We start from the raw sequence: 21,600 nt of genomic DNA on the forward strand, positions 1-21,600 counted from the left end.
AAGTCACCCCCTTCCCCAGCTGAGAACCACATTTTAGCTGATCTGATCAAGTTATTCAACAATAGCCTCAAGGAAAGCCTGGTTGTCTGGAGAGACTTCTTGGAGGTGGTAGGACTGAAACTGAATCACAGGTTCAATCACTTGCCGCTGGCAGAGTCCAATTAACAAGAGCAAGGCCTGGTATAAAGAAAGTGATTTATTTCCAAAGCTTCACTTAGGGGAAGAAGTACAAGCTCCTGCCTTAAGGGTACTGCTTTGCTTCTGGGGCAGAAAGCAGGGGCTGTTAAAGTGGGACTTGGCATGAATGGCACACAGGGGAGGGAGCGGGCAGGTGGGGGTCTACATGATTCTTCCTAGTTCTGCCTGCAGCGGTGCCAGCTCAACCATCTGGCAGAGCAGAACTAGGTTGTAACATGGCCCGTTGTCTCGAGATACTGTCCAGGTGGGAGAGAGTTTTCTAGCGGGCATACTTGAGGTTGTAAATTGACTAATGTCTCTCGAGGCAGTCTCCTGGTGGGAGAGGGGCTGGGCTCTGGAGCTTCTAAGCAAGTACTTGGTTAGATAAGCTTGCCCTGTAATGAGTGTCTGGTGAAGGGAAGGTTATAAATTGCATTTCTAAAGAGCTAAGTAGGAAGTGGGGAACAGGGGGAAAGGGGGAAAAAGAAAAGAAGAAAATAATAATTTAAAAAATCCAGCTCACTCTCTTTCTCTTAGAAAAATAGGTCTTCAGCCCTTGAAGAATTGGACTTTATGAAATGAAGGAGGGAGGCCATGGTGCTGGGAAGGAAAGAGTGAGCAAAGGGAGGCTTGGAGGCAGGCGCTGATGGGATGGCAGGGGAGCAGGAGGATCACACAAACTGCAGCTGGAATGATGACATAGCCAACCATGCACAATCAGTCCTAACCATCTCTGGCATGCATTGCACGTACAAGTATTTGCTAACATCATTAGAGCAGAATCTCTCTGTAAGTGCAATACGTGGCGTCAGCTTCTAACAAGTCGCTATTATTGATTTTGGGGTCTTTCCCTGGTGTTTCACAACACCCCCCAGCCAATGCCTTGTGGCTTCTTCCAGTGTGATTTTCCCTTCACTGTCCTACAGCCAACCTTGTGGCAGGGAAAATGTAAGCCTGGGAAGCGGTGAGAAAGGAAGAATGGGATTCATCCATCATGAACAAAATGCCAACGTTCTTAGAACGATCAGGATCCAATGGGACCAGGGTGACCTTGAGGGAAGTAAATCAAGCATGGAGATGCCATGTCAAATCATGTCTTTATTTAAAATTTTGAGGTTTTGTTCATCATGGATGTTTTTGCATTACTTTTTATTTTTTAAAACTTTGCATTATTGTTTGATGACAGATGTGCTCCCACCTTAGACTTTGCGCCCAGCTGAGAGCCTCACTTGCCTCACCCTAATCCCACCCTGAGTGGGAGGGTGGGGGCTGCATTTCCAGCAGAGGGATCTGGCAGAGAAGCTTCTGCAGGCTTCTATTTCACACCCATCTGTAGACAATCCTCAGAGAAGGCCACAGAAGCTCTTTATCTGTATACAAAGCACATTTCTATTCTCTCATGCCCCAAACATGGGCTTTATCAGTCTGCCGTGAAAGTGCCACCAGGGGCAATTTTCATGTTGAGAGAGGGCCTGGTGTGCTGGCCCCCAGCCCCATGTTTACAGCGAGAAATTAACCATGGAATAAAATGATGTTTTTCTTTTTAATCCACGCAGTGTCCTTGACTAAGAGGAAGCTGTCACCGACAAGCCTCGTGAAAGAGTTAGGATAGTTAGGATGTTTCCAAGTCCTTCCCACCGCGCGTGGGGTCGGAATTTGCACGGGCTTGGGTGCCATGCTTGGTAGGGGGTGATTTCCAAACCAAAGTTCCACTGAGAAGAGGGCGGGCGCCCCCTGCTGGCATCAGGGGCAGACTGCTCTTTCCCCAGACATGATTCTGCACCCACTTTCTCTCAAAGCAAACCCTTACATGGGATTCACTACAGATCCGTTCCAAAGCGAAACAGAACACAGAAACAGGACAAGGCCTCTTGAAAGGGGTTGTTTAAAGATCTCTTCAAAAAAATTTAAAAATAAACCTGTTTTGTGGGCATGTCAATAGATACAACTTCTATGGGAAGGCAGTTGACAATAGCTACCCAAATTTCAAATGGTGTCCCATATTGACACAGTGTTACCCCTTATGGTGATTTATTCATCAGATATACTTATCAGAAATGGAGAAGCAGCAAAGTTAAGTGGCTCAAAGTGAACCTTTAGGGCGGAGATTTGGCTGAAATTCCAGTTCATTGGCACCAAAGCAAATGGAAATAAAGGCTGGGCCACGTTAAGATTGCTTTCCAAATAGAACGCGGTATGGACAATTAAGAAGAAATTAAAACGGAATCTGGTGTCAAGAAAATAGTTATGTCCTGAAAGAGTGGGAGTTGAGGGGGAGTAAAACTTTAAACTGAAATGGAGGTGTGAGGGAAACTGTATTTGGCCTTTGAAGTGTTTATTATTAATGGAAGGAGGATTTCTGTCTACAGCATTAGAACATTGATACTGTATTGAAAATAGCATAGATGTTGGCATTTTTTTCACTCGTCTTTTACTAAATGCTAAGCAGTTTATGGAGGGATTGCCTTGAAGTCTCCATCACTGAAAATAACTGGGCCACATCTGGGCTGACAAAATGTTCACGTTAATAGTTCTGGAAGTCAAGTGAGTACTTTGCACTGAGCAGTTGTGTTTTCCTCTATACTTCAGTGGAATCCAAATTTGAAAGAATGGTTCGTCCTCTTCTGGTAGCCTTAGAAATTCTTACTGTAAGGATGCACTAGTGTTCATTTTTCTCAGTTATTCCAAATCTCAAAAAACTTGGCCTCCAACACCCTTTTTGAAACTGATTTTTAAATACGACCCTTGTTGTATCTCTAAGATTAAATTTCCTTGTAAGTAGGCAATCCTAAATATCAGGCTAAAAAGGAGCTGGCTCCCCCACCTACCCCGATGCCACCCCGGATCTGCGTTTAATGCCAGGGAAGCAGAAGTCCAGACACCCAGAAACAAGAGAAGACCAGGTGGTGTCTTCAAAACCAGGAATTCCAACTCTAACAGTGCTCTCAGTGGTGCATGTTCCTTTCCTCAGCATTGTGAACTGACACTCAAATCTCTCGGGGAGCAAAGCAAATTGATTTACATTTGTAAGGAACAAATGACTGGGATGATTAACTGTTTGGTCTCTTGCATATTAGAGTTTGCCATCTTTCTTTTTTTTCTTTTATCTTTTCTATGGTGTGGAGAGTTTGATGTCTTCTCACTGGATTCTGAGCTCCCTGGGAGCAAGGACCATATCCTTCCTCTCTAGCGCAGGCATTTGCACACAGTAGGCATTCAAGAAACGGTAACAATATCTAAGTCTTACATCATACTTACCGTGTGCCAGAGAGACACTGTTCAAAGCACCTGAATCCTCCTACCAATTGTATTATCATTTTATACAGAAGGAAACTGAAGCACAGAGAGGTTAAGTAACTTCCCCAAAGCCACACAGATCAGAAGTAGTGGAGCTTGAGTTCGACCCCAAGTAGCCTAACTCTAACGTCTACACTCTTAGCCACTGTGTCATGGTTCCCAGTCTTGTCTACACATTAGTCCCCTGGGGAGCTTTAAAAAATACACCCTAGGGATTGGGACTTAGCTGGTCTTGGGCATGGCCTGTGCTTTGGCATTTTTGAGAGATCCCCTGGTTCTCATGTGCAGACAAGTTCTGAGACCCAGTGCATTACACTGCCCTGCCCCATTCACCAGCAGATGTTTGCTGAATGGGATTTGCTCTGTGTGGAACTGCTTTCAGGGATATAAACAAACAAGCCCAGGGGAAAATACTTCTAACTCTGGCAACAGCAAATTATCTTTGAGTGCAGCGGAATGTAATTCCAATAGAGCATGTAAGCACATGGGTCTGCAGTCAGATATTCCTGCATTCAGAGTCTAAATGGGCTGGTTATGATCTGCAGGTAGCAGTCACGCCAGGTGCTCACCAACCTCACTTTCCTTCCTTCCTGGGTACACAGGTAGACTCCATTACCCGTGTTTCCTGTTGGCTGTGACCATGTGACAGAATTCTGACCAATGTGGGCATAAGTGATGTTTGCTCTTGTCTCCCTGGCTATGTCCTGGCCATAAAAGTGGTCCTCCTGTCTCTCCTGTGCAGAGATCCCAGCTGGGGATTCTGAGGTTCCAGGGGATGCAGAGCCACAAGATGGAAGGAGCCTGGGCTCCTCCATCACTGCTTGAAGGAGAGCTGTCAGATATTCCAGAATGCCAACCGGACTTTCTGTAAATGAGAAATAAACCTCTTTTTTTGTTAAGCTGCCGAGATTTGGGGATCTAGCTGTCACTAGTGACTCATGTCCCTTAACAAGTACATGGTGTGGCTTGGGATAGGTTACTTAACCTAAGCCTTAGTTTTGTCATCTGCAAAATACAAATAATGGTACAAATATGAACAAGACAAAATAGATTCACTCTCCTCTCTTCTGCCCCTCTCCACCTTGCCCTCTGCCCAGAACCCTGTGCCTTATGGACTGGGCATGAGCCAGGTTCTACCCATGGGAGGTTCCAGCAGGAGATGGGAGGGCAGGACAGTGGGGGTGGGGGTCTATCCCTCTGGCTGCTTCCCTCCACCTAGGGTCATAGCTCTGGTCAGGCGGCCCTCTTTCAGCTATTAAGTTTTGGGAATCGCTCCCTTCGTCTTTTCAGGACTGCAGCTGTGCCTGGTGTTCAGTCTCTTGAGAGATGGATGAAGAAGGAGGGGCATCCTAATCCCATTCCCACAAGGAGAGCCACAATATGTGAGGAATGGCCATTGGTTCACATGACTTTGAGGCCAGGGCAGGCCCAGAGCTGAAAGGGGAATAGAGAAGAGCTACCAAGTCTTCACTTGGCTCAGAGACAGCCACGAGGTGCCTGTGGGCTTCCCTTACCCTGTGCTGCCCACCATGTGCTGAGTATTTCCTTCCTAGCACCTGTCTGTCACATGGAGTGGTCACATCTCTTGCTGGGACCCTGGCTGATACTGAATGTGAATGTTACATTGTCAATACTGATACTGAATGTGAATGTTACATACCCTGGCTGATACTGAATGTGAATGTTCCCCTGCCCTGGTGAATGGGGCAGGGCAGTGTAATGCACTGGGTCTCAGAACTTGTCTGCACATGAGAACCAGGGGATCTCTCAAAAATGCCAAAGCGCAGCCCACACCAAAGACCAGCTAAATCCCAATCCCTGGGGTGTATTTTTAAAGCTCCCCAGGGGACTAATTTGCAGACAAGTTCGGGAACCATGACACAGTGGCCAAGAGTGTTGTCGAGTGCCGAGCAGAGGAGTTGCCACATAGGAAACATTCAATGATGAACTTTTATTTCATATATATTTATATTTTAAAAATTATTACAAGTATTGCTAAAATCAAGAAAACGTGAGCTTACATTGAATAAAGGACATCTGTAAGTAGTAATCATGTGATCTTGGGCAAAGAATTTCCCCTCTCGGGGCTTTGGTTTCCTCACCTGCAGACAGGACTAGATGATCACTCAGGTTCACTCATTCATTCATTCATTCACCATTTGCTGATCCCTGACTCTGGGCAAGGCACTGTGCTAGGCACCGGGTCCCTAAGTCCCTTGACCTCCTGAAGGAAGTCAAACAGGGAAACAGACATGGATCTACAGTATGCGGGGAGTGCTGCAAAGCTTAACAAAAAAAAGGAAAGCATGCTATAGTGGGAAATAGAGAGGAAGGGAGGGTGGCCAGGCTGCCTGAAGTGGAGCCTCTGGGCTGAGACGGCAGGAACAGCCAGAGATCCAGACAGAGCATCCGAGTTGGGGCGGCCACAGCGTGTTCTTGCCCCAGGCTGTGCATGATTTTCCCCAGGAGAGCTCTTAGCCCAGTGATTTTTTAACAGGGGCTTTTTGTCATATTTGGCATATTTGGCCACGTCTGGGGACATCTTTGGTTGTCACAACTGGGGGAGGGGAGTTTGTTACTGGCATCCAGTGGCCAGAGGCCAGCGGGGGGTGGGAGGGTGTCAACATCCCCTGCATCCTACAATGCACAGGCTGGTCCCAAATGTCAACTGCTGAGGTGGAGAAACCCCACTTTAGCCCCATTCTGAGATTTTGCTTTAATCAGTGTTGACTGTGGCCTGCAGTGCAGCATTTATAGAAAGAAATCTTCCAGGTGGTGCTAACCCCTACTCACGGGCATGCAGAACTGAACCGCTAGGGTGGCTAAGCACAGCCAGAAGAGGGGAAAGGGGCTGGAGACGCCGGGAAGAGATCAAGCACATTTTCTTGCTCAAATATTCTAAGAGCCTTTAATCTCAATCTTCTAGCAAAATTCTGTGGTTTCCCAATTAGTGAAGACTTTTTGCTAAGTTAGGTAACTGCTCCAAGCTTTTCTTAAATGAAGTCCTGGGAAGAGCATGAGGTCTGGGAGTCAAACCATGTGACGGCGAGCAAGTTTCTTGACCTCTCTGAACCTGTCTCCTCATCTGGAAAACAGATGTAACTGTTTTCCTGCCTCTGAGCGGGGGCTGTGAAATTATAAAAAGAAGACAGTAGGATACTTGGCACACAGTAAGCATCTCACAATTGTCCCCATCCCTTTTTTCAACAAGAGCCATGGGTGAAGTGTGACTTATCATTTTTCCCTAATTGTTCAAAGTGGATGTTATATAGTGACATCTGTCACAACAAAATCTTTTAAAGTAAATTGCCCTTAAAAATAAGTATGTCTGGCCAGGCATGGTGACTTATGCCTGTAATCCCAGCACTTTGGGAGGCTGAGGTCAAGAGTTTGAGACCAGGCTGAGGTTAACCTGGCCAACACGGTGAAACCTTGTCTCTACTAAAAATACAAAAAATTAGCGGGGCGTGGTGGCAGGTGCCTGTAATCCCAACTACTCGGGAGGCTGAGGCAAGAGAATCGCTTGAACCCAGGAGGTGGAGGCTGCAGTGAGCTGAGATTGCTCCACTGTACTCCAGCCTGGGCAACAAGAGCAAAGCTCCGTCTGAAAAAATAAATAAATAAAATAAAAATAAGTATGTCTTTAAAATATTCCCTTCATAAGTAAAAATACTCCTCCAAATAGTTATCAGTTTCGTGAGATCAAACTAGGAGGTGTGTTTGCTGCAAGTCCTTATTGCAGGGATAGGATAACTAATAGAGGGACTAAAATCCAAAGCGGGGAGGGAAGAACTGTTAAAACTCCATACAGCTCAGCAATCAGTAGCAGACAGACCCAAGATCTGCTATCAGAAGCATCAGGGGCACTGGAACATCATTTCCCAATAACAAGGTCTGAGGCAGATGTACACCCCACCCCAATAAGTATTTTACACAAGTTTTGGGAACACTTCTTGGTGAAAGACAAGAGTGTTTAAAGCAAAATCCAAAGAGTAAATATTTTAATTTTTTCTTCAAGAGTATTCTTATTTTCATATTATTTAAATAGTCACATTAACAAGGTACATTTCCACAAAAATACTTGTACAGCATCAGTATTCTTATTCACATCCATAATTGCCATAATTAGGAAAAATTAGGAAACTTAGCAAAGACAGTCAATACACATATGTTCTTTTACTTGTGGTGAGATAAATTCAATGTCTAAAATAAGTCAGGATGGATCAACATAAAAGCTGAACTAGACACCCCTACCAAATTTCTCAATCAAAAAGCAAATAGCCCTGGGTGACTAGCAAGTTATACAAACAATGCAAGACAAATCCAACTAGAAATCAGAAGCTGCCATTTTGTATACACAAAATACAAGTGAAACAGCGAAGTAAACATATTTTTAGAGGGAGGTGCTGCTACCCGGGACATTAGAGATATAACTGAGCCAGCTGAGATGACATTTACAATCTCTTGAAATACAGCAGATGGCACTCTGGTGCTTCCTATGAAGCAACATGCTTGAAATCAAGGGCCCATCAATTGTTGTAGGAAAGCAAAATATACCTCTAACACCTACGTTTACCAAAAAAGCTGACATCTCAAACTCTTGAGTTGTTGAGACTCAAATTTCTCATCCCCAAAGAAGCCTATTACGGTAGTGTGTTGGATGCTTTTTGTATCTCTGATATGCAGGCACTATAATGGGGGGAAAATACTTCTGAATAAAAACATTGGCTGACTTGCAACTGTGCATATAATGTCTATTCAAGGGGGCAGTGTGCCTAGCATGATCCTGAAATGTTGAGATAAAAAGAAGTTGGCATTAAAGCACTTGTCTTATATGAAAAGAGTGACTCTACCTTCCAGTAAACAAGATTTCCTGCAATGAAAAAGAAATTTTTCCTTCATTATCTATAAACTATACAAATAACTTTCCTTTTTAACCTAAGACTCAAAAATTTATATTTGATTTTATTCTATTTGATACCAATTGGTATGTCCAGCTGATGCATTTGCAGATACAAAAGAATATTGCTTTGTGTTTGCACAGTCCCTTCCTTTCAAGGAACTTAAAGAACTTGATGGAGAAAAGAACTTGACGGACATTCTCTCTGAAGTCTTAAGTAGGTCAAAAGTAATGAAGGAAAACAGAAGGGGAGTGCTCGTTAGAGCCCACCATGCCCCACAGTTCTGAGGATGCGGGTGCGAGGACTCTGAAGCAAAGCAAAGCAGAGGGATCTCTCAGACGCCAAGTCACACAGCTCTTTACACATCGAAAATCTGAGTTAATGTTAAGACAATGATTAGTCAATCCTGAAACCATTTAGTGCAATTGGGGATTCCTCATTTTAAGTCACTTCTTTAGAATTCCGCTCCCCTGCTGTCTGCGTTCTGGTGGAAGCGGCACGCTGCCTTTGGACAAACAGCCTCTGCAGGGGCAGACACAGTTGTCTGGACTCTTTTGGAACTGAACAAAGACACTAAACCTACAGAACATCGTTTTTAAAGGAGATAGTTAAAAAGTAATGCCCTAAAAGCCAGAAATATTTCAATCGGCTTGAAAAGTGACACACAACAGGAGCAGGAAACACCAGTTTTTAGTATTTTGCCATCTTAGGCACACTGCTACTTGGAAAGATTTTTAAAGTGAACTTTGCCTTATAAAAATATTGATAAATATATGTACTTAAGTGAGAATCCAAATCGTACCCAAACTTCATGAAAGTGAAAGTCTATTGCTATGACATCTAGAAGAAACACTGAGTTATCTAAAAGGCAATGTTCAGTGGTGGGCAGAAAGGAAGGGAAAACGGGGGGTTCCAAGTTAGCTCCATTGAAGAGGAAGACACAGCTGTGGCCTCAGCTGCCTCTCTACTCGTCATGTAAGGGGGTCTTAACATGTCAGAACATTGTGGGGTCCTGCAACTTGCTGACAGATCTCAATGGAGCTGCTTATGGGACTCCATGGGGGTAACTGTAAGGACTCAACATATCACTGGTGGACATGCACAATCTACTCTAGTCAGAAGCATGACACCAAACCCAACCATGCAGGCACAGTGGCAGTTCAGAAAAGTATTGCTCTGAGAGATCTGAGATCTAAGGTGGCCCCTGGCTGCTCCGCGTGTGATGTCGCCAGAGAGGACTCTCACTGGACAAGGCCCAGTGGTCTGAGGCTCTGTACAAAGCATGACGCCACATGTGATCATTCTCACACGCACACACAGCCTAATCATCCAAAACCCCTGCTTGGGCTTTGTCGTAAAAAACCCTCCATTTACCAGGAGGGATGCTGAGGCTTACAGGGATCAGATGTCCTGGACAAGTCATCCGTTTGGTAAGCTGCAGATGTGACAAACCACGGATTCTAGCCACGCTCTTTCTACTGTGTCATCACAACACAAAAGTCTGAAAAGACACTTGTAAAAAAGAAAAAGCTTAAGGACATTTAATAATGTAGAAGTGTTCCGATATAGATAAACATCTTTCCAGAATCTCAGGTAAAGAACATCTTGGCTGAACTGACAATGAATCTTTTTGAGACACAACGTTTCTGTTCCCAAAATGATTACATCGACAACAGGTGCAGGAGGGTAGAACAAAGAAAGAACCGTGGAGATTACATTACAAAGATATATGTTTAAATGAGATTTGTAAACTTAATTTGTTTGCAACTCCGAGTGCAAAGAAGAGAATAATTATTTTTCTCTATACTGTAGTTAACTGAACTTAAGTACAACTGTGGAAAGTATATTTAAAAGTTAGACAGATTTTACAATTTTAAGTTTGATCAAGTGTTTTCCAGTTTGACTAATCATAACTGGGTTAACACACATAGCAAGTTTCCTTAAGGGCAAATGGAAAATGCTGGCATCTGAGCGGGGTGGTCAGAACGCACCCCACAGCCAGAGGCGCCTTCCCGGTAACACAGCACGCCTTCCTGTTAGTGTGTCGCCAGGACCAGGCTCTACCCGAATAAGAGATGGTCCCATGGTGCTTAAACAGGTGGTTACGCTGTTGTCTTTTTAAGTTTTTTGGCGGTAAAAAGGAAACTAAAATTAAAAACTATATAACCCCACTTTTATAAATTCTAAACATTTTGATTTTTGGTTTACATTGCTTTCCTGCTTAGAAAATTTAGAGAATAAAATTGATTTAACTACATTTTCCAAGCCCCAAATTGAAATGCAGTTCTGAAATCGAAGTTCAATAATATTCCCCCAACTTTAGAAAACAGGAAGTCAGGTCATGCAACTTTCAACAGTGGATATATACAAAGTTCCACCTTTTCTTTCTGCTGGATCAATCTAAAGTCAGGAATTGACAACAATTTCCCTCTTACTCCTAGGTAATGATTTACCTGATATTAACCAAAATCGATTTTGAGAAAGTGTTCCCAATTATCTTGTGGTAAATCACAGTACTGCATCTATGAATATGCTCTAAGAAAAGCAAAATATTCATGGAAGCATAAAACAATATCACCTTTAAATAAAAATACTTTATTCGTTCCTGATAGGTTATCAAAATGTACACTGTTAACCAAGTAAAAATGGTATGCTGAAATAGTTAACTAGGGCATATTTGAAGAATTTTGTTTACTTTTAAAAGAGGAAAAATCACTTCCAATCTTCCCTTCCACACATTCCTAACAAGCCTGCACTATACCTGCTTAAAACTGAAAATATAAACAATTACATGGGCCCCACTTCATTATAGAATGCATTTTCCTGTACTCTTAAAGGAAGCTATTACATTGAAGTTACCTTCCTTTGCCAAAAACTTTGCCAAAAACAAGTTTACTGCTCTTTATATTTTGTGTAACTTTGTAAATTATACAAGAAATATAGCACACAACTTGAATTAATCTAAAAACACATACACATAAACACAGGATAAAGTGCAACACAACAGAACATGTCTGCAACATTCACTTTCTCAAACCCCCACAGAAGGATTTTCGGAGTAAATGGAAATAATGTTGTTCTCAAGTGCATGAACGCTAAATTCAACAGAATAGGCTATTTTTCCACACTGATATTTATATTGAAAATCCTATTTGCTTTGCTTCCCCTGTGGCTTCTGTCTCTCATTTTCAGTTAAAAGTTCTGAAGCTGTGATTCTTTTTAAACCTTAAGAAAATTCAACTCCACAGAGCTACATAAAGTGTTAGAAGGCAGCTTCCAATGATCTCTCGTCGGTAACAAGGAGAATTACAGTCATCTTAACAAAAGTGAGCCTTCCACTAACTTGGCAGCAAATGCTTTAAGGACCTTTGACACCAGCCACCAAACATTTCTATAGGCAAGTATCAACTATAAATGTCAGAAGTTTTTGGTTGCATGTTGTTTTGATGTTAAATTATTTAACTAAAAAATGCTTTTGTTCCTGAGATGAGCACAATAAAATTAAACGAGCTTCCTCTGAAGCTGCTGTCAGGACTCTGAGCTCCTGGTTCCACTCTCCTTATCTTCACACTGTCAGTTCCAAGCCATCAGTCATCCCCGTGGCGCCATTTCTGTGACTCGTCTTGCCGGACATCTGGCCTAATTTGGTTTCTCATGCCACCCAGCACGTTTGACGTTGCTTCTGTGGCAACAATCAGAGGTTTCACCACTGCCGGAGGAATCTGGCGCAGAACCTCGCCCACGGCACCAGTCACCCCTCTGCTCTCGTGTTCTCGAGCCGCAGTTTCATAAATGGTCTGAGCCGTGTCTGTGATTCCCTGCGTAGAGGTGGGAGGTAGGAGAGAGGAGGGCAGTGAACAAACTCTGGTCGGAAAACTGTCTAAGCTATCCTGCAGTACACACTTTTAAAGCAGGTAACATTATGTTTGTAACCAGACAAAAAAAAATGCCATGCTTTTAGACAACCCAGGATTATTATTTTTAATGACAGAATTCTAACTATAAGGGAAAGAGGCAATTATGACTTAGTATTTTGTTGTGACACTAGTGTGTGGAAAATGTAGGTAAACTAAAATTTCGCATTGGGAAGACAGAAATACGGGCTTTGCTGGTACTATTAATCACTCCAGTTAAATCAAACTTGGCAAACAAAGCTTCTTGAATATATTCACTAAAGAAATATGGTGATAGTTCCCTTTGATTCAACCTAATTCTACTAAGCTCTGGGAAATTACTGAATTTGCTTTAAATTACTGGCTATGTATTAGGAAAAAAATGGAAAATTCAATTAAGATAAAAAGCTAAATAGAACATTTTATTGGATTTGAGAATTCTGAGAACAAAAAGCAGGAACATGTTTAATAATTCTCAACAAAACTTTGGTAGCATTTTCCATCTTTCTCACAACATAATAAAATAATGATGATTGCTAAGCTTTCTTTTTCATTTATTCAGTCTCTATGCTAGTAATGACTTCTGAGCTTTGAAGCTGAATATACAAACATGTAGGTCAAACCAATGTGGTAAAACTTCACATGACTTCTGAATCTTTACCATTTATCTAACTCAGAAATCCCTAGGGAACTCAAAGCAACATTCCATTATTATTATTATATTATTGTGACAGCTTCAGTGATGGGGACAGCATAAAGGAACTTTGAGTTCTCCAGGGAAATCAAGGACCTTGTCCTAACCCAGAATCTAGCCATCATTTTGGCAAGTTAACAAGAGCGTCCTATCTACCCAGTATATCTGGCAAAAACGTAATACCACAGAGCAATAAAAAAGATGTCCAGAAGGCCGGGCGCGGTGGCTCACGCTTGTAATCTCAGCACTTTAGGAGGCCAAGGCAGGCGGATCACGAGGTCAGGAGATCAAGACCATCCTGGCTAACACAGTGAAACCCCGTCTCTACTAAAAATACACAAAACTAGCCGGGCGTGGTGGCAGGCGCCTGTAGTCCCAGCTACTTGGGAGGCTGAGGCAGAAGAATGGCGTGAACCAGGAGGCAGAGCTTGCAGAGAGCCGAGATCATGCCACTGCACTCCAGCCTGGGCAACAAAGCGAGACTCCATCTCAAAAAAAAAAAAAAAAAACGTGTCCAGAAAAACTCAAAGAAATAATAAGTACTACTTTAAAAACTATCTAGAGGATAACAGCCAATAAGAGAAACCATGAGCACAACAATGTTTACAACTTGTACATTTCCCTGCACCATCTCCCTCCCCTCTCCACCAGCTCTCCTCCCTATCCCACCCGCGATAAACAGGAGTAGATGAGTAGAGTACGAGGCAGACCACCACTACATTTGCAGACAACAGAAGTAAATTCCAGTCTCAGCCCTATTATTTAGCTGTGTGACCTTAGATAAGTCATTTAAACAGGGAATTAAAATGCTGCCTTCCTCCTATGGTGATTGTTAGAATTAAATAATTCATCTCAAGAGCTTGACAGAGTTTGGAAGACAGTAAGTGTTCAATAAATAATTCCTACTGCCACCCTCATAAGTGCCTGACTACCACCAAATAGAACTATGTAAGTAGGGGTTGACATACTTTTTATGTGAGGGCCACATAGAAGGTATTTGTGGGCCATGGTCTCTGTTATTTATTTTTTGTTTTGTTTTGTTTTACAATCCTTTAAAATTGTAAATACCATTATTATTAGCTCAAAGGCCCATACAAAAGAGGCATGGCCAGTCTACCCTGCAGCCTAGTCTGCCAACGTCTGATCTAAAAGATGAGCCTATCTATGACACACACAAGGCATTTTCTCTTCATCTTTGACTTACTGACATCTAAAATGGAAAAGAAATACCAAGCACCACTTAGGAACTTTTTTTTTTTTAACTTTAATAGAGAATCCAGAGTAAGTCCAAACAAGCACATCCTACCATCTCAATCCACACTTATTAATCTCACCCTCCCTTCCCTCATTCTTCCTAGTGACAGCTTAGAGAAAGAGAACTAAACTTTAAACCCAAATACCCAGTTCCAATCCTGGCTCCACTCCCTTTTCTCTGTGGTACTTGGGGGAGGCCACTGTCTGGCAGAACCCGTTTCCTCATCTGTAAATTAGAAATATCGCCTATCTCTAATGGTGATTACCATATATTTGGCACAAAGTAAGCACACGTTTATTTTAAAATTAATATAGATTAAATTAGGCAACCATTTCACAAGTTGTTAAATCAAACTGCTATTACATCTTACTGCCCACTGCCCTTACTAACCCCAGTGTCTGTTTCACAGATCTAATTTTAGCCTATTGATAGCTGGCTCAATCCTGACATCTGCAGGAGCAAATCTCACTGGTAATTATCTCTTTATTCTCCCCAGTAAATCTTTTTTTCAAAGCTGACCATTGGTCTTACCTTTATTTATCCACTAATACATTTCCTGGGGCCCTACCTTCATGGACTTCCTGCCGTTTGGGACCACAGAGGCTACTTTTCTCAAGTAAAAGACCATCCTAGGCACGTCTGACTGTTGTTAGAATATGACTGAGAAAAATATCTTTCATGAAATCCTAAAACTCAAATCATAAGTCAAATGACCTCAAACTCCCTTATGTCATATTAAAAAGAATGTCAAAAAGAGTATGCCAGGGAATGACCCTGACAACACCCAGAAAAAAAAAACAAAAAAAAAACAGGGTTCACTGGCACAACCGTGTCAGAGAGCAATTCAGCAATGCTTAATACATGTCGAGATTCCAACAGTTACTCCCCAGGTGACCCTAAAGAATTTCTTGTACATATGAACAAAAAGACAGTTAAATGAGCACTCCCCATAGTGGTGTTTCAGGGGAAAAATGGAAACTGAATGTCCACCAACAGGAAAATAAATAAATTATGATATATTCATACAGTGAAATACCATAAAACTGTGGAAATTAGACCTACATGGATTAAGATTAACATGGATCTATCTTGAAATAAGTTGCAGAATGAGACACATAACACCATTTATGGAAACTTTTAAAACATTAACACTAGTATGTTTTGCTTATAAATACATACTTATATAATAAAACTATATAAAAACATGTACAAAAAAATATGTTCCACGTTCAGCATAGTGAAGGCATGGGAATAGGATCAGGGTGGGAGATTCATCTGAAAAGTTCTAGTTCTTAAGCAAATCTGAGGTAAGCAGGGCAGAGTATAAATGTGTTAAACCTAGACAGCGATCACACGGCATTTGTTTCTATCACTCCCTGAGCGCTTCTGCAGGTGAGAGAGAATCCATCCACCCACGCAATCACTAGTATTCCTGTCAGCCTATTGGTCCCAGACTGGCCCTTTTCCGTCACCTCACACAGATATGGGCACATGTTATTAGCGGCAGTTGCCATTCTGCTCCCAGGGATTTCTACAGAATAAATTTAAGCCATTAAATGCTCTTTAGGTGAAAGTTGGGAAAGCACACAGAAGGGTTCTGATGTGTCCACCCAAGTATTCAATTACCTCTTTCACAACACTGTAGGCCTTGGCCACACCTTCCCTCAGGTCTACTGGCTGGTGGGCTAACCGATGATGAGGAAACCTTTTGGTCTTCTTGGGCTCGATAGAAAGGGTACCAGGAGACACCATATCATAAGCAGTCTCTGCAGCTGCCTGGATCATTTTGTCAAAAGGAAGAAATGAATTAGAAGAAAGTCTGAAGAGTTACGGACCAGCAGAGCACTTCCTACAGGGAGTGAGGAAGAGCAGAGGAACTCACAAACCCTAATGAAGACACTTCTGCGTATCTGAATTCTTTACCTCAAGAATTGATGACTTTTATAACAAGAACATAAAAGTATAAATTAATAACTAACACCTGGATTGAGCTAAATTTTTAGCCCCTCCTCTGTTCACTGAGAACACTCAACATTTCCACACCAGTCTATGGAGCTTAATACTTACTAGAATGATCTTTAATACTTCTGTTTAATCTACAACGCCTTCTTCAAATTTAGCTATGATCCTTTCATACAAATATGGTGAAATCAATCCTCTGCTAACTTAATGTTTACAATTTACCTGAAATAGGCAAACAAATCTGACACTGTATTCCACTGCTTTATTCTAATTATTTAACACTAAACATTTAAGCAATAAAACAAGCATGACATTAAATCACTACGAATAAAGTATCTACTCACAACATTTTGTATATCTTCACAGTATTGTTTTAAAAACAAAAGGACCCAACCATTTCACAATGGCTCTTTTTGGATAGACTAAGGCAGTCTAAAAAGATACCTGTATGGTTTGAACCATTCTGTTTGTGAGTTCTAGAGCAGCCATCGCTGTCGAGGTACCAAAGGAAGCAGCGCCTCTCTGAAACCCTCTGACAATGCGGCCATCCTTCCGGTACTGCTCTATTGGGAGCCAGACCAAGTCCTTTAGGCCTTGTACTACAACAGTCAACACAAAATCAACATCAGTGCCACAGTTCAGACTTTTCTATCATTCTAACCCTGGGGTTTTTAACTCCTAAAACTGGAGGCAAAGTTTTGTGTATACGAGCACATATGTGAGTTTTCTAGACTAATGGTCCTCACATTAAGTTCTCAAAGGGATAAGAATTACTGATCTGAAAAAATAACTTATCTTTTGATTAAAAAAGAAGAAAACTCACCTAATTGTACTAGTGAATGCATAGGTCCAACACCTCCCAGGATTCCTGGTAGCTGGTTCTTCTTAATGTCATTAAGCCACTCAGTGATTGCATATGAGAATAATTTGTCAACACCTAGTAAACTAGAGCAAATGATTATTAGCATGTCAAAAGGAGAAATACATTTATAGACACAGACTAGTTTGAGGGTTTTTTTTTTTACTTAAAACAAAATCTACAAATTATAAGGGCAAATATTACAGGTGCTTCAAAAACAGCTAACATTTTTCAAATCAAAAAGAAACACAAATCATCCTTTTAACTCACAACTTGAATTTCTCTAAATATACATATACATACATACACACACACATATATATATAAAATCCAATTCTAATGTTAATAATTTCTACAAGACTCAGGTAATACGTGTTAGTGTGTTTTTCCAATGTTCTTATTTCTTGAACATCTTAAGGCTTCGGCATAGGATTAACCCAAAGTTTCTAAATTGCCAGTAATTGCTACTAAGAACTTCCAATCTTTTCACTGAATAAGCTAATTTACAACCTTAGAAAATTATTTAAAATATCCCAAACTATAACTGTTTTTTCCAAATACTACTCTTTTCAAACTACTTCTAATCCCTCAGAATAGAAATCAGTGCCTAAATCTTAAGAGTCCTCTAAAAATGAGCTCTCTAAATAAAATACTGCAAAATTGTGTATGCATGCCAAGAAAACTCAGTTTTTAAATTTATTGTACACTAACTTTGATAACTTCACTTAAAGCTTCATATAATAAATTCACTTACCCATGTCGATAGGAAAGCCTCTTGAGCTTTAGTTCAGAGCAGTTTAACTGAGCCAGACCAATCAAAATCCCAGCTAGCGTACCCTTCAAAATTAAAAAAGGCCAAATTAACCTTACTGTAAATTAAGAGACTCAACATCTAAAATAATTAGTATTTTGAAAGTCAAAGCAGTAGTCATTATTGATACTAAAACACTTAAAATATTTACAGTAAAAAAATATATTTTACAATACATATGACCCAATTTATACCAAATTTTACTCTTGGTACTTAAGTAAATATTTACACTAAAAACAATTAAATTTAAAAACCTTGCACTTCATTTCAAATATATATATAAACTATGACAAAGCAAAGTTAAAAATAAAAACGAGCTCATTAGAGAAACATATAATTTTGTGGAGTATATTTGTAGAGTTTCCCAACCTGATCCATTGATACATGTTTGCCATGATAATCAAGTCGAATGGGAACTTCTGACGTGAATCTAAATTCTCTGAAGATAAAGGAAGGAGGGAGTTATTTACATTTACAATTACTAATAGGTGAAATTAGATATAAATTAATTTGTTCAATTGGAGAATAAAAACAAAACCACAAAATAAATCATGTAAATATCTTAAGAACTAAATAAAAGAGAATGTCTTTTAGCTCTCTTTTCCTAATATAACAATTAAACAGATGTTAATCGTCTCATATATTATTATATTTGCATTTCTCACAAAAAGCTTTTCTTAGTTACGTCTATATAGTGTAGGAAAATAAAAATAATACTAACATAAAATGTAATAAAAACCTTTTCTCAGTTTATGAAATAATGTACACTTACAAAAATTTATTCTTATATATATTCATAATTCATTCAAAGAATAAATTAATAAAAGCAACCTTCAAGATTAAACCAGATAGTCATGACCAAGAAATATAAAGAGAAGGCCTAAGGAATTATTTTGACTGTCTGGTAAAGCAGAGCCAGCAATCCTGGCATGAACCCCAGGTTCATCTATGAGATGCAACTGTGGGCAAGTCACTTGAACTCTCTGCTGCTCAGTCTTCAGAAATTGTTAAAATGCCACCTACGTTGTTAAATTTTGTGAGAATCCTTGAAACTAATGCTTCTAAGTAAACAGAATTATCGACAAACAAATATAGGGAACGGTGTGAGAATGAAATTATAATTATACAATTGTCCCTTGGTTTCTGAAGTGGATTGCTTCCAGGGCCTTTATGGATACCAAACCCCTTGATGTTCAAGTCCCGTATATAAAATGGGATAGTATTTGCATATATGCCACACATATCCTTTCATATACTCTAAATCATTTCTAGATTATAGTATCTAATACAATGTAAATGCTGTGCAAATCATTTTTGTATTTTTAATTTGTATTATTTTTATTGCCTTTTTAAATTAATATTTTGGTTGAATCTCAGATGTAGAATTCTAGATATAGAGGGCTGGTTGCACACTGATGGTACACATCTAACAAAATGATCTGGCTTCCAAAGGTTGGCTGCAAACAATGTTTGGAACTTGAAAAACAGTTTTCCCACAAAATTAATGTTGGTGGTTACATCCTAAGCCATCTCACCAAAGTCCACTGCGCCTACAACAAAATGGAGATGCTATATTTACACCAATCACTACCGGAAGCCTCAGACCCCAGGTCACGCCCAGCCCCTGAATACTCAGCTCCACTTGGCTGTCGGGCCAGTGCCCTCCAATACTCTCCTTTCTCACTCTTTTTTTTCTCCATGGCACATATTAATAGGACAAACCATTTATTTTAATTATTTGTAATCTCAATTTGTAAACTCAATTAAATATTTTCTCTACTTTGTTCATTTGTGCCTAGATCAAAACCTGGCATACAGTTAAGTGCTCAGTAAATATTTGTAAAATGAATAAATGTTTGGAGGAAGGGGGCTCTCATGACATTACTAAAAACTGTACTGGATTTTCTGGATTAGAGATAAGAAAATCTGTGTTCTAGTCGTGCCTTGGCCACTAACTGTGGTCTTGAGCAAGTCAACTCATCTCTCTGGGCATTCACTTCCTCATTTGTAAGGTGTGTAATTTAGATTATGGCACTGATTAGGAGCCTTTGAGAGTACAAATGAAAATCTATAAGCTATTCTCAATATTTTAAATAGTCTAATGGAAAAAATAAACATTTACCTAAGTAAGTATAGGGCTTGTGTACTTTTTAAACCTAAATAAATGGGTAACCCTACTTCCTCTGGGCTAAAAAAAAAAAGGCAAAATTCTTTGCTTTCAGGCCCATGTTTACAAAAACCAAATTGGCAGTTTATAAATGTGACTAATAAAATAAGAATGCATATTATCACTTAAGATACATGTTTTTGTAAAAATAAAAGGATCAATGTAGGAAATTAATTTTAAAAGGTCCTTCTTTGGTGGTGGAAAGATTTAGAACCACCAGGAATCATCTATTCCAAGATCTTTCCAATTATCATATTCCATTTTTTCTACCTATTTTCATCACTATGCAAAATATTTAAAACGTGACAACCCTTCCAAGTAGTAATACTGCTGACTTTGGCCCATGCCTAAAGTCTAACTTCAGAACCTAGAGAGAAAGAGAGAAATCAGCAACCCGGGACATATGAGAAAGCAGCACAGAAAATCAGGGAAGATGTAACTGCTCCTCATAACAAGGGGGCACTGATCTTCAGTCCCTTCTCTTTCCCATAGGGCCAAGCCACCATCCCTACCATCAAGTGTTGGAAAAGAAAGAAGATGAGAAGAACAAACAGATCTGTAAATAAGGAAGCTGCAGTGTGCTGTGCTCGAGCTGGCCGAGCCGTTGGGCAGCAGTCACAGCCGACGGCAGCAGCACAGCGGACCTGGGTCTCTCAACAGTGCCCACTGAGCAGGGAGGGAAGGGTCAGGAAAGACACATAATGACTGGGAAGGGCAGACAGAGAAAATAGGTAGAAAATCCCCACAAGGGAAAAGACAGACAGGCATAGCCAGGTTGAGACACATAAAGGAAAAAAAGCAAAAGGATGATATCCTGTTGGGCTGGTACAAACACACCATAACAGTGCTGGAAAGAGGTGACAGAGGAGAGAAAAAGAAGGAAGAAGCTAGAAGAAAAGGAAATTCCTGCCAGAGAATTGAAAGAGAGATGAATTTGGAACCAGGTTACTATGTGCAAATAAGGGGGGTGCAATTAGATGGGGACCACATACAGATAAATACACCAGCTGATGATTTGGCAGTGCAAAGAAAAGCTGATGGAACCTCATGATTACCAGCACACATACATCACAGAACAATCTTCAAAAGTCTAAAATAACTTCATTTGCTATTAAAACTAAATTAGTTACCTAAAAAACACAGGCTGATCCCTAAAAGATGCTTCTTCAGCAGAGAAGTTCTTCTCTTCCATGCCATTAACCACTTCCACTGAATTGGCACTATCATTTTGGGAAGGCTGTTTTGGCCCAGAGAAAGAAATAACTAGATTTGGCTCCTTTGAGGTACTCAAATGCCTTGGCAAACTGCAGGTGACATCAGCTCCAGGAGACTTTTTAACTGAAAATGTAATGTGCATGTTTGAAAAATTAGATATGCTTCTTCTTAGCAACCATTTAAATCAATCTTGATCTAATTTGTTTTTCTACATTTTATTTAATCAAAATACGATTCTTTTTACAGAGAAAATTTGCTTTCACCTTTTAAATTATTACTTTTATATAAACAGCATTCGTGAATCAACAAAAATAAACACAGAACACATTTATGTAAGTGGGAATAAATATTGTAAGTACATTCTCAAAA

At 40.4% G+C, this 21,600-nt stretch overlaps 1 protein-coding gene across 5 annotated transcripts in view; it reads right to left on the minus strand.

Annotated features, from left to right (window-relative positions):
• Positions 1-7,458: 7,458 nt before the first annotated feature.
• The window catches only part of ATG2B (autophagy related 2B), an 82,062-nt gene continuing 67,920 nt past the window's right edge, over positions 7,459-21,600 (minus strand). For 4 of the 5 annotated variants that reach the window (XM_009428416.5, XM_510152.8, XM_063793117.1 and 1 more), the window contains 7 exons: positions 21,147-21,354; positions 18,219-18,288; positions 17,793-17,875; positions 17,003-17,124; positions 16,624-16,778; positions 15,844-15,993; positions 7,459-12,193 (listed from right to left, as the gene is read on the minus strand). In XM_009428416.5, coding sequence (XP_009426691.4) covers positions 11,963-12,193; positions 15,844-15,993; positions 16,624-16,778; positions 17,003-17,124; positions 17,793-17,875; positions 18,219-18,288; positions 21,147-21,354 — 1,019 coding nt within the window. In that variant the 3' untranslated portion in view covers positions 7,459-11,962. Of the gene's footprint in view, positions 12,194-15,843; positions 15,994-16,623; positions 16,779-17,002; positions 17,125-17,792; positions 17,876-18,218; positions 18,289-21,146; positions 21,355-21,600 lie in introns of those variants that run through there. The other variant, XR_010151028.1, reaches the window with a different exon arrangement.

The sequence above is a fragment of the Pan troglodytes genome, chromosome 15, assembly GCF_028858775.2.
Source record: "Pan troglodytes isolate AG18354 chromosome 15, NHGRI_mPanTro3-v2.0_pri, whole genome shotgun sequence".
Taxonomy (NCBI): Eukaryota; Metazoa; Chordata; class Mammalia; order Primates; family Hominidae; genus Pan; species Pan troglodytes.